Source organism: Sturnira hondurensis, unplaced genomic scaffold (assembly GCF_014824575.4).
Source record: "Sturnira hondurensis isolate 20B ecotype Veracruz unplaced genomic scaffold, ASM1482457v3 Scaffold0009719, whole genome shotgun sequence".
In the NCBI taxonomy this organism is placed as follows: domain Eukaryota; kingdom Metazoa; phylum Chordata; class Mammalia; order Chiroptera; family Phyllostomidae; genus Sturnira; species Sturnira hondurensis.
The window spans coordinates 11,993,714-12,005,603 of NW_028082350.1; the positions used below are offsets into that span (position 1 = coordinate 11,993,714).

General features: G+C 47.0%; 1 protein-coding gene across 2 annotated transcripts; it reads right to left on the reverse strand.

Annotated features, from left to right (window-relative positions):
• Window positions 1–359: 359 nt before the first annotated feature.
• OXGR1 (oxoglutarate receptor 1) lies at window positions 360–7,288 on the reverse strand. 2 transcript variants are annotated; one of them, XM_037057369.1, is made up of 2 exons: window positions 7,266–7,288; window positions 360–2,432 (listed from the first exon to the last, which is right to left on the reverse strand). In XM_037057369.1, the coding sequence occupies exon 2, from the start codon at window positions 2,356–2,358 to the stop codon at window positions 1,345–1,347; it is 1,014 nt and encodes a 337-aa protein (XP_036913264.1). In that variant the 5' UTR covers window positions 2,359–2,432; window positions 7,266–7,288; the 3' UTR covers window positions 360–1,344. The 2 variants fall into 2 exon arrangements, with proteins under 2 accessions (XP_036913264.1, XP_036913263.1); XM_037057368.1 differs by lacking the exon at window positions 7,266–7,288 and adding an exon at window positions 3,204–3,345.
• Between the last annotated feature and the right edge of the window lie 4,602 nt (window positions 7,289–11,890).

Genomic DNA, 11,890 nt, shown 5'->3' on the forward strand with positions numbered 1-11,890 from the left:
ATGGAAAGGCCCAGAGGAGAAGATGGCGCAGAAGGTGATGGGTGGAGAGAACATCGTCATCGAGAAGAATTCACAAATAGAACCATCAGATGTCCTCTTTCCTCCCTGGCACCCTGGCCGAGGGTCCTGAAGAACGGCCTTCATTAGGTCTGGGTCAGATGTAAGTGTCCGGGAAGAACCTGAAAATGCCAGAGTCCCTGTGATAATCTGTCTTCTGTTCCACCCCTCTCCTCTGGCTCTGTTCTGCAAATGATTCTTAGAATGGTTTTTGTTCTCTAAGCATGGAGAAGATCAGCTTCACGTAAATATAATTATGGCAAAGCTGCGTTTTCTCAGAAAAATATGACCAGCCTATTCAATGATTTTACAATTAGTTTATTAATTATATCAACACATTTGCTAGGGTTTTAAATGTTCAGATTAGGCATTTTCTCAGATATTTACACTTAGCGATAATTAAGCACACACACACAATTCAAAAAATAGCTTTTGCGATTGTAATCAAAGTCATACTTTCATGATAGTCACATGAGAGGAAGGTATGTAAAGAGAAGTAGTGTTTCCTGGAATATTTTCCTACAGAGAGAACTCAAATATATGTTAGATTTTATTGAATACCCAATGTACACATATTTAAAAGTACCTCTGTTGCCCAAAAGTGACCCCTTCTTCCCCAGGTCATGTTGATAATAACAAATACCACTTGATATTTTTACAACTTCAATTACAACTTGGAGAACATCTACAACCCTAAAGATATAATACCCCAAATGTCTTCCAGGTATTCATTTTAGCTTTTTGCATTGACATCTTTGAATTATCCCAAGTGTATGGTACTGAATTGCTTTAATCTACCAAACTAGCTGAAGCCTAGTGACCAATACAGTTTAATAACCTCAAAGTGAAGTTCAGGAAAAAGGTTTAAAAATACAAAATGGAAAAATAAGAGAGAATATTGAAAAAGATACAAATAACGCCTTGAGTGGTCAGGGAGTTCAATACAAATAGGCCTCAGCAGGAAAGAGTATGAAACCAGGAGTGAAAAACTGGCCTTCTCCCACCTTGGTGCCAAGACACCCTGGTGTGTGTTCTCCGACATTACCCGGAGCTCCAACAGTTCCCGTTTTACATTTTAATCCTTGGCTAATATGCATGTCTCCCACTCATGTGTCTACCCAAGAGAAGATCTTGATAAACGGGATGCAAAGGACTCTTGGCAGTTCTGCCCAGGCTTTGACATGTAATTTACCTGAAAACACACTATTTCCCGAGAGTTCCATTGAGGGAGACAGTCTGGATGTCTTAGAAATTACGGAGAAAGTATCGGCGGGCCTTTCTCTTTGGTCAAGGGTTGTTTAAGTTACTGATTTTCTTCGCCTGCTCCTGGTCCCTACTTGCTTTGCATCTCACCATCGAGCAGATGGCCTGCTGAAAGTTGTCACTGACCAGCACGTACAGGAACAGGTTGCCACAGGTGTTCAGGGCGGCCAGCGGTTTCGAGAAGATGTAAGCTTCGTGGATCTGATTCTCAACGGAGCAGCTGATAGAAAGCAGGCGAGATTCAATCCGGAGGACCCTCAAGATGTGGAAGGGTAAGAAACACACATAAAACACAACAAGCAGCAGAATGGTCAACCTCCGGGCTTTCTGCTTAAGGCCGCTGTGAGTGTGAGGGCCACGAGTCAGGGTGTAGATAATCATCGTATAGCAAAGAGTCACAATCACCAGGGGAAGGCAGAAGGTAGTTGTGGTCAAAATGAGGTTGTACCATTTGATAGTAGTGAGGTCGTCCGAACTGGTGAGGTCCAGGCAGGCAAAGCTATTGGGCCTACTGGTTGGTGTGATCAGGAAGGTCATGGGAATGACCGCCACCAGGGAAATGACCCATACCACAGCACAGGCCACCACGGCCCATCGAGGTTTGTGCACGCAAAAACAGCTCATTGGGTGACTGATCACAAAGTAGCGGAAGACACTGAAGCAGGTCAGGAAGAGGATGCTGCTGTACAGGTTGAAATAGAAACCGAAGCGGACGAACTTGCACATGAACGTGCCAAAGATCCAGTCTTCGCCACTGGCGTAGTAGTGAATGAGGAAAGGGAAGCTGGTGAGATAGAGCAGGTCTGTGCTGGCGAGGTTCAGCATGATGACGGTGCTGCTTTTCCAGGGCCGCATTTTGACAATGTACGTGTAAATTGCCACCGCATTCCCTGGGAAGCCCACCAGGAAGACGAGGCTGTAAATAGCAGAAAGGTAGTGCCTCTTGAGGGGCATTTTCTCGTCGGTGCAGTTTCCAAAAGTAGTGCCATGATCGGGGAAATCAGACACATTTGCAAAATTGTCTAATGGCTCATTCATGGTTGTCTCCTTTCATCTTGCAAGAAATCCAGAGAGTCCGGTTTGGCGACGTGAATCGACGGAGAAGTGCCTCGCTGATAAAAGAAAATAGAAAACATTAACGATAGAGTAAGAAAAACAATGATCCGCTTTTAAAGAAAAATTGCTAGTTTTTTCCTCCTTCATCTCCAAACAGGTCCTACCGAGAAGAGATTGAATTTCTAAGAAAATGGCTGTGAGGCAAGTTATTAGAGACATCAAATGATAATAATACAAATGTTAAGTTACCGTGAGAGTTAAAATGAAGGCATGGGAGGAACAACCCCACGTGGAGCTGTGGAAAACAGTCTGACAAGGTGGCTCTTTGGGCAAGTCCTAGGGTATGGCCATGAGAGTTTAACAAGACGCACCCACCACGAGTCAAGTGCAAGGCCCTTGCCCTCTACTTGAGAAAACACTGAGAAGTATTTCTTAATGTCCCCCTTTCACTGAAGACTAAGAGATGGAAGGAAGTTGGGCGACCTGTCCCTGGTACCACCTCCAGTGGCATGGCCAGGACTCCAACCCACGCTTGTCTGAGTTAGTAGCTCCTTCCCCCTCACCTCGCTGTGCCGCCTCTTCCTCCGAATTATCCTAAAGCAAAAACTGACTGAACAGGAAGTGCAAAGGCACGAAAGGACTGAATAGTGGGAATTTTTTAAACGTAGATTTCATGCATTGCACCATTATGTGTACGGTAGATTTCATTCCAAGTGTCAGCTCTTCCAATTTGTTCATGTGTGTTGGACAGGGGGAGTGGAGAGGGAGGGGGGGCGGCAGCATCACACAGCCTTAAGAGCTTGGGCTCCATTCCCCGCTGGCCTGACCTTCATCCTCAGTGTGGCTGCTGAGAAGGTGTGTATCCCTAAGCAAGTTGTTTAGATTCTCCAGGGTCGGGAAGTGGGATTTGTATTTCCTTCTTCTTGCTTATCACGTCTTTCTAAAATATTGAGAGTGAATTTCTGCAATGAGGAAAGCATGAAGGTTATAGAAAAGAAGCATTACTTACAATTAGCTTATTGTTTGAATGTAAGTAGCCGTTGGTAAAATGCACTCACTGACACATTTATGGAGGACCCACTGTGTGTTCACTGGGCACTCTGCCAGGTCCTAGAGGTATAAAATGAACAGCACACACAGATGGACAAGCCACTGTCGCAGTCGACTGGGGCAGGGGAGATGGATGTGGAAATAATTGCAACACAATAAAACCCTACATCATGGAACTCTCTCTCTCTCTCTCTCTCTCTCTATATATATATATATATATATACACACACACACACACATACATACATAAAGAAAAACACATGGACACTACTGGGCACATAGTAAGTGCTCAACAAACGTTATGTAGTTGTTAATCACTAAGTCCTTTCATAGATGAATGGTCCAAGGCTACTGAGACCACAGAGAAGGGAGGGAACGAGCTACCTGGAGAATAGCGGAGGGCACTAAAGGACGATGTCCTAGGAGGGGACATGTAAGCTGACGTGTGAGCGACAGGATGGAAAAGTCATTCTAGTGAAGGAAACTGCATGTGCAACATCACTGAAATATGAGAGTTGGGGAGGTCCAGGGGAGTTCTAGCAGCTCAGCATGGCTGCTGTGGGGGGGGCATTGGCCGATGAGGCTGGAAAGAAATAGCTAATAATAAAAACAATCGTGTGTCCTGTGCACAAAGCACTCCTTAAGTGTTTTAATATGTACATTCATTTAATCCTCACAGCAACCCGGTGAAGGAATACCCTGATCATCCCCATTTTACAGACGAGGAAACTTAGGCACAGTGAAGGCAATGACTTGCTCAAGGTCACATTGCTAATTAGTAGTGAAGCAAGAGAGAGAATAGGGCAGTCTGTCTGCAGCACCGGGCAGCCTCTCGCAGTGAGAAGGCACGGGGAAGAGAAGTGACCAGAAAGTAAAGCACACAGTAAAGATGAAGTAGACCTCATCCCAGAAGAGCTCAGTGAATCAAACCTTTAAACCGTACGATCCAGGGCTAAAATGTCATGAATTGTGGTACCTACCTCTTGGGTAAAGAGAAGACTAAGATGAGTTAAGGCACATGGTGTTTTGAAGGGTGCCTGGCACATAGCCAGTGCCGTGAGTGTCTGCCATTGTTGCCACGATTACCTGGTACTAAAATCTACATTCTCAAGCTTTTCCTCGGTGTTGTACAGAAGCATATTTCAGACTGGCCCAACCTAACAAATCTCAAATTAGTACACTCCTTCGCTGTTGTGTGGTGTTGAGGATGCTCTTCCAGCTCTCACTTAGGGTGCAGCTCAGAAAGCACTTAAACATTTATTACTTTTTTTTCTGAATGAACTGGGAAAACCAATATAGCCCAGGATGTGTAACTTGCCACTGGGCAGCAGTAAGGATCCTCACAGGAAAGGCCAGTCCTCTGGGGGGCAGGGATTACCCACCAAAAGTGAATGTTTCTCTCCTGGTCAAGCTCACTGGCGTGGAGCAGCGATGCTACTCCATGGAGACCTGGAAACCACAGGGAATAGCTTTCCCCTGGGTCAAGGCCGAGGGAAATGCGTTCTCAAACGGGCTCTCGAGGTGCTTATCTGTCAACCTCTTGAAAGCAAAAACACTAAGTCACCTTGAACCCAGGGGCGCATCACAGTCAATACTAGGTGCTGAATACCTAAAACAACAATGAGGAACCTTAGCAACACATATCTTGTGCTGAAGGGCTAGTGAAGCAGCAGCTATTACTAAAAAAAAAAAAAAAAAGTTCAGTTCTTTAATGACCTTTAAAGTAAAGAGCAAAATTAATTTCTGCAGTTGCCAAATAAACCCCTGCCGTGTTATTGGGCCATTCTAAACACTAATCCTATCAGGAAAAGACAGGTTGTAGGTGGAAACAACCGCTCTGTTATTCGAAAAACAGCCGTTCAGTTTGGGATTTCATAAAACTGACTGACCAATTGGCAGGGAGGAGGGGCTAAGAAATTTAACCCGGGCCCCATAAATCCCACCGACGGAAAGGTTTGAGTTTACAAAATACGTGCGAAGTTAAGAAGAACAGACAGAAAGTGTTCTGGGCTGCGAGCCAAGTACAATGAGGCCGTTTCTTTCCTCGACAGCCCCAGGCCGGGCCGGAGTGGCTGCTACCACCCAGCCAGCAGGTCTCCACAAAGGACTCATTTACATTCACGGGACTTTAAAGAGGAATGGGGTGTGATCCTGGTTCTGTAACAACCATGGGTCTCAGACCACCCAAACTGACGGACTCTTTACAAACTACAAATAACGCTCTCTCACACATCGCTGTAACCAGACACGCAGCTCCGAACTACACACGCTGCCACAAAAAAGCAAGCACCAAGGATTTGGGGAAATTTTTTTATAGAGAAGAAAAAATGGTGTTATTTTACCCTGTATTTTTCACACCGAGGTTGGGAAGAGACTGTGATTGTTGGAGGCCCCCTATAGGATATCCAGGGTTTGGGGACATGCAGCTTGAGCATCCTCATCCTGATGCCTGCTTGCCCATGAGCCTGACCCTGGGATTACAGACTTCTGTGGATGTAGAAGGCAGGACTGGGAAAGCTGCCCACTGTTCAGGTGGGAGCAGCATTCACTGCCTTACATCTACAGAGCATTCCTGCCCGTTTGGTGGGAATGAGTAAAGTGGGATTAATGATGAACTGATTTTTCAAGGGTATCTGAAGTTAACTTCAGTTACAAAGTTAACTTTGTAGTCAACTCCTTAACTAGCAATGCCCACCCTCTGAAGCTTCCCCTGCTCCTACCCCCAATACACACCCTGGATTTTCCCGGTGTCCATCCAGGCTGAGTACATCCATTCTCTCCTCCTACTCCCAAGCTGCCAGTGGACCAGGGACCTATGAACTTGGAACATGGTACCTCTCAGACCTTCCCACAGAGCTCTTGGGAACTCCACTGCTGGGGTCCCATTTGGGTACCAAGAAGAAACATGGGTAGGCCTTTCGTTCACAAAGATACATCTTGGTTTCCTCATCTACATATTTGCGTACTAACTTGATTTCCTAATGAGTTCTTACGCCAGACAAATCTGTGAGGGTGCCTGGATGTCGTCCTGCCTGAACCCCGACAGAACCCCTCCCCTCCAGTCCTCCCTGAATCCCAGCTTTCAAATAGGAATCTGCAACCCAGGCACCCCAAGACTGAAGAACCCCGTAAAATTTTCCAGGTTGATGGGACTCGAAGCTATGATTGTAGCTATTTCATCTTTAGGAGAGTCAAATAAAATCTATGGAAGCTCTCTTGAAAAATACATGCAGACACTCAAAAACGTTGCATGCACTTTGGAGGTTTAGCAACGATCCTAACCTAGTTCGCTTCATCTGTATAAATGAAACAAGACAAGGCACAAGAAAGGTTTTCTCGGTTTGCTTGTTGCGGGGCAGGGGTGGGGGCGGGGTGTTGTGGGCCAGAGTCTCCAAGCTTTGCTCCCGAAAAACCCAGAACCAGGCAGAGTGAGCTCAGAACGCATCCGCAAGGCACAATCAATCAGGGTGACAGATGAACTCCATTTGTCCCCAGAGTCCCCCAAAAGACCTCACTCTCCGTCGTGGAAAATGGCACGGGATGAGATGACAGCCTGGAACTTCTCCAGGTCCCAGTGAGACAAATCTCTCACCATCCCAGGCCTTTCTTTTTCCCACACCCGCCCCCGCTTCTCCCCCTGCCAGGATGTGCAGTGCTCCTGCCGCCTCGTAGGGAAGTTGGGGGCTCCTGTTCTGGTCTCCTGCCCTGCAGTAGGGATGTGCCCGGCGGCTCTGCTCCCCGAGGCTCAGAGTGCCAATGTCCTCACACCCACATCAGGGCAGGTCCCCCGTGCCCGGCTCCCCTCAACCCCCGGGGTCTCCTTCCCCATCCCAGCTCACCTGACACCCCGGGCAGTGTGCGCTTCGAGGGGCCGTCGGAGCGCGACTGCTCCCTGGCGGCGGGACTTCCCGGCAGAGACCCGTGCACCGCCCCTGCCCCTCCCAACCCCCCCAGCCCAGCGAGCAGGTACGACCTCTGGCCCCGCCCCGGCAGTCTGTGGCCGAGTCCAGTCCTCCCTTGCTCACTCTCCAGGCGACACAGGGACCACAGCTTCCCCTGCTGGTGATCTCTAGACACACTTCCTACTGCTTTAGCGCAAAATTGCCCAAAGGGAGCATTTGCAGAGGTGCGAAAACAGACGGGCAAAAGGGCATCTCGTCTGGGGGCATTGCAATTCTGTTGCCTGGGTCCAGAAATATCACCTGCTCGCCCACAGTCCAGGGCCTTTTATTTAGTATGCGACGGAAGCAACTGAAACTCTGGCCCTCTAAAGGAGAGACGTCCAGTCCTGGGTCTTCCCACTGTGCCCACGGACAGGTCTGCCCTCCACCAGTCGGCAAGACGGTTTAAAAATAGCTCCTAACTGTGAGAGGAGAGCATGTGTCTGTCTCTCCAACATAGGAGGCAGCCCTCTTGCCATATGACTTGGGAAGAACCTCTTTCCTTCTCTGAACCTCGGCTACAACACCCAGGGGAGCTGGGCGCTAAGGTGCTTTCCAAAAGCGCCAAACAGGAGACTTCTGTGTTGCATAATGGAGAGAACCCCTTCTAGGCTCTGCCGTGTGGATGGGCACTGACACGGACAGTGTGTCCTTGGAGCGTGCCAGCGTGCAGGAGCAAGAATGTTAAGCCAGGGCCCCCAGGGCCCAAGTGAGAAAGATCCTCTCCAGCCGATGCTTGGGGAACGCTGTATTAGGTGTTTTAGTGACCATGCGTATCCTGACTATTATTTGAGTCCCAGCCTCTCCTGGGAAATACTTTGCATTTAGGGAAAAATTATTCTCCGATTTAACTTCTTTTAATTACTTCCTTGATTTGTCATTTGGACTTATTTGACCCTATATTTGTTTCAATGCATCTACACATTCGCTCAACAGACCATCGCTGCTTCATTATTCTGTGTCAGGCATTGAGGAGATAAAGAAGAGTAAGAAATGAGCTCTGCCTTCACAGAGCTGGTTGTCCTTGAAAAAAAAAAAACAAAAAGACTTAATTTAAAAAGTGATTAGGATTTGACCACGATAAATAAGGGTGCTGGGTAACCCAAGTATAAGAGAAAGAGAGGCCAGACAGGGCCTCCTGCCAGAAAGAAGTGTGAGCATTTCCCTTGGTAATCAGGATTTCCAGGTGAAGAGGAAATTACTTCAAGACATTCTTGAAAAACAAGTGTTGGTTCCTAGCGTTTTAGATGTGGAAGGGACATTTAAAAATATCCAGTCCTGGAAAAGTACCATGGCATGATGATCTCTGAAAAAGTTAAAAATAGAATTTCCGTATAACCCAGGAATTCCACTTTGGGGTATATAACCCTCAAAAATTAAAAACAAGAGTTCGAAGAGATACCTGTATGTCCATGGTCATGGCAGCGTTACTCACGATAGGCAAATTGTGGAAGCAACCCGAGTGCCCCCTGGTGGATGAACAGATAAACAAAATGTGATCGCGTCGTCGCACAGCGGACTATTCCCCGGCAGCAGGAAGGAAATTCTGACACATGCTGCCGCACGGATGAGCCTTACGCTAAGTGAAGTGAGCTAGTCACGAAAGGACACAGGCTGTGTGAGTCTGCCTACAGGCCACACGCGGAGCAGAGCAGTCGGGTTAAGAGACAGAAAGTAGCGTGGGGGTTGCCAGGGGCTAGAAGCAGAGGGAATGGGGAGCGTGTGTTCGTTGGGTGTGGACTTCAGTCGGACACGATGACGGAGCTCTGCGGGTGGGCGGTGGTGATGGAAGCACGTCCTTGGGAATGGACTTAGTGCCTCTCAAGTGCGCCCTTAAAAAGGGTTAAGGTGGTACACTTTGTGTGCTGTGTATTGTACCACAATTTTTAAATCTTTATTTGACAATCCAGTCTCACAGTCTCGTTTTACAAAGGAGGACACTGAGAATGGGAGGGGTCCAAGTGACAAGCCTGAGGACGGGGCCCTGGGGTGGGGGCGCTGTGTAAGACCAGAATGCACCGGCCTCTGCTCCTACTACTCTGAGTCGGGGGGTGATGGGGCCACCGCACGGAAGGCGTTGCCTTGTCAGAAACATCATGCTCTAATCCAACACTCTAAGTTGTATTATACTTACACCGCTCCATCAACACGGCGGTTTTTCTGAGCTAATTGTCTTTATTATACTATTTTGTTGTTTATCTATAAATATTCTTACTGCCAGTCAAAATCCTCACCTATAAAGCAGTCATCTACTCGTAACAGTAAAATATAAATCTTAAATATAGCTCATATAGCTCTTATACACCTCTGAATAAAGAGAATAATATAACTTACTTAATAATATAACTTACTGTCTTTTGCTGTGTATAATGCACTGTTTTTGCCAAATTTTTTGAGGGAAAATAAGGATGTGGGTAGTACCTGAAATACCTTGTGTCTATTCTTGTGTTTTGTAATAATTGGTTGCATAAAACCAATCTTGTATCATAATAGGTTCAAAATAAATGCTAATAGTCCTTTATAATACAAAACCAGTATTTAAATATTAATTAATTAAAAATTAAAATTAAAGATTTTTTTCTGAACGTCTGGGCCAAAAACGTGGGTGCCCACTATACACAGCAAAAGAGGGGTGTATGTATGTCTCTTTAAAACAACTTGTGCCAGAAAGTGGTGTCGCTCATTTAGACTATGTTTTATGCTTTGCATTTAGGACCTTGAAGGTCTCTTTTAGTAACCCTGAGTCGGACTTACATAAGGATAGAATTTAAGTTCCATTTTAAACTGGTCTCTGGCCCAGACTCAGAAAGGCACGGTCTCCTTTAAGGCCCGCACCTGTTGAACAGAATTCCGGCACTGACCCCCACAGCCAGCCGAGCAGCGCGGACGTCACCTGCGACGCGCCGCAGTTGCTCTGCATCAGATGCAGGCGATGGGGCTTCTTTCCAGGGTAATCTGGACACTCAGAATTTCTCTGATTCAGGAGCGCTGAGGTCTTAAGGCCTCCTCTGTTAGAAAGCCCTGTGCCACTCGGCAGAGAAGGCTGATCCTAACCACTATTCTCCAAACCGCTGTTCATGGTTGAGTTGGGGGTGGTGGAGCCAAGAAGCAAAATAGTCTTAGCCCTCCTTCAGAACTGAGTAAAGGAGGAACAAATCATGGGTGTCAGCGTGGACCATTCTGTTTCTCTCTCCCCGGGATGTCATTTCTCATCATTCTCGGCCATTTATAGTTTCGATGCCATGTCTATTCTGTTCTCTATCCTGGTGCTTTGATGTCTGGGATCTTCCTGACTCACTAGAGACTGCCCTCCCTGTGCTTACCAGTTCTGAGAGACAGAAAACTCACCAGAGTATATTCACACGTGCACACCAGCCAGTGCAGAGCCCATACCCCCAGCCTCCTCCTTTATTGGCTCTCACACTCTGGGCTGCTACCCACCTGCCTTCATCACCCCCAGGGTCAGGCACCAGACAGTGAGTGGCGAGTGGGCTCCCCTGTGTTCCAGAGCCCATGAACTGATTCAGACTAGCCAGTCCTAAGCCTGATTTCCCTGCCTCACCCGTTCCTCCCATGGAAGCCACAATAAAGGTGCTCACCCCAGTCGCCCCTCTCCTTCTACCTGTCGACCCACCCTGGTGCCTCCCCGTGTGCGACCCCTCTGTGGCATGCCAGGCCCCTCCTCTGAGGATTTGTGGCTGTGACAAATTGTCTTTTTTTCATTATTGTTCAAGTACAGTTGTCTCCATTTTCACACCACCATCTCCCCCCACCCTAAGCACCCCCACCTCCCAGCCTCCATCCTTCCCCCATTTGGCTTGGTCCATGGGTCCTCCATACATGTTCCTTGATGGCCCTTCCCTTTCAATCTTTCTAATGCTAATCATCTCCTGTTATGTTGGCCTTACCATACCTGAATAATAACAAAATCTATATTTTGAAATACCATATATGACCTTGCCAGACTCGTTGTAACTTGGACCACTATGTCTTGATATTCTCCTGAGATGAATTCTCTTGATTTTTTTAATGGTTCACTTGTTTTCTGAAATTGGTTGCTCAGTGAAGACGCACTGTTTAAATAAAGCAAAATTTTAAAATCTATCCTCTAATGGGCAACCAATTCAACTACTGCTATGCCTTCCAGATTCCTACAATATTTCTTCAGGCAGAAGGAAGGCGTTCTGACATAGTGGAGAGAGTCCGGGAGGTCTGAGGCCTAAATTCCAGTGTTTGGAAAGCAAGTCAACGGGCTGGGAAAGGAAATTCCTTTTCCAGGCCTCCGAGGTCCATTCCAGATGAAAGGGATCTCGGCTGTGAAAACCTAAGAGAAAATCCAAGTTTAGTTTCAACTGTGTGTTGTATGATATCGCTGAGCCCACGTGAGTCCCCTGCTGTGCTTCTGTGTAAACATCATTTGATGACCTTGAAATGTTATCAAAACGATGTGGTGTTGTGGATACTTCTTGGAAAGGGGGCTTCTCTGGGGGGAGTTAGAGCACTCCTGGGAAGAGATCAGTTAG

Bases quoted from the DNA above. Each gene is read 5' to 3' on its own strand.
- OXGR1 (XM_037057369.1), bottom strand. From the start codon at position 2,358: ATGAATGAGCCATTAGACAATTTTGCAAATGTGTCTGATTTCCCCGAT.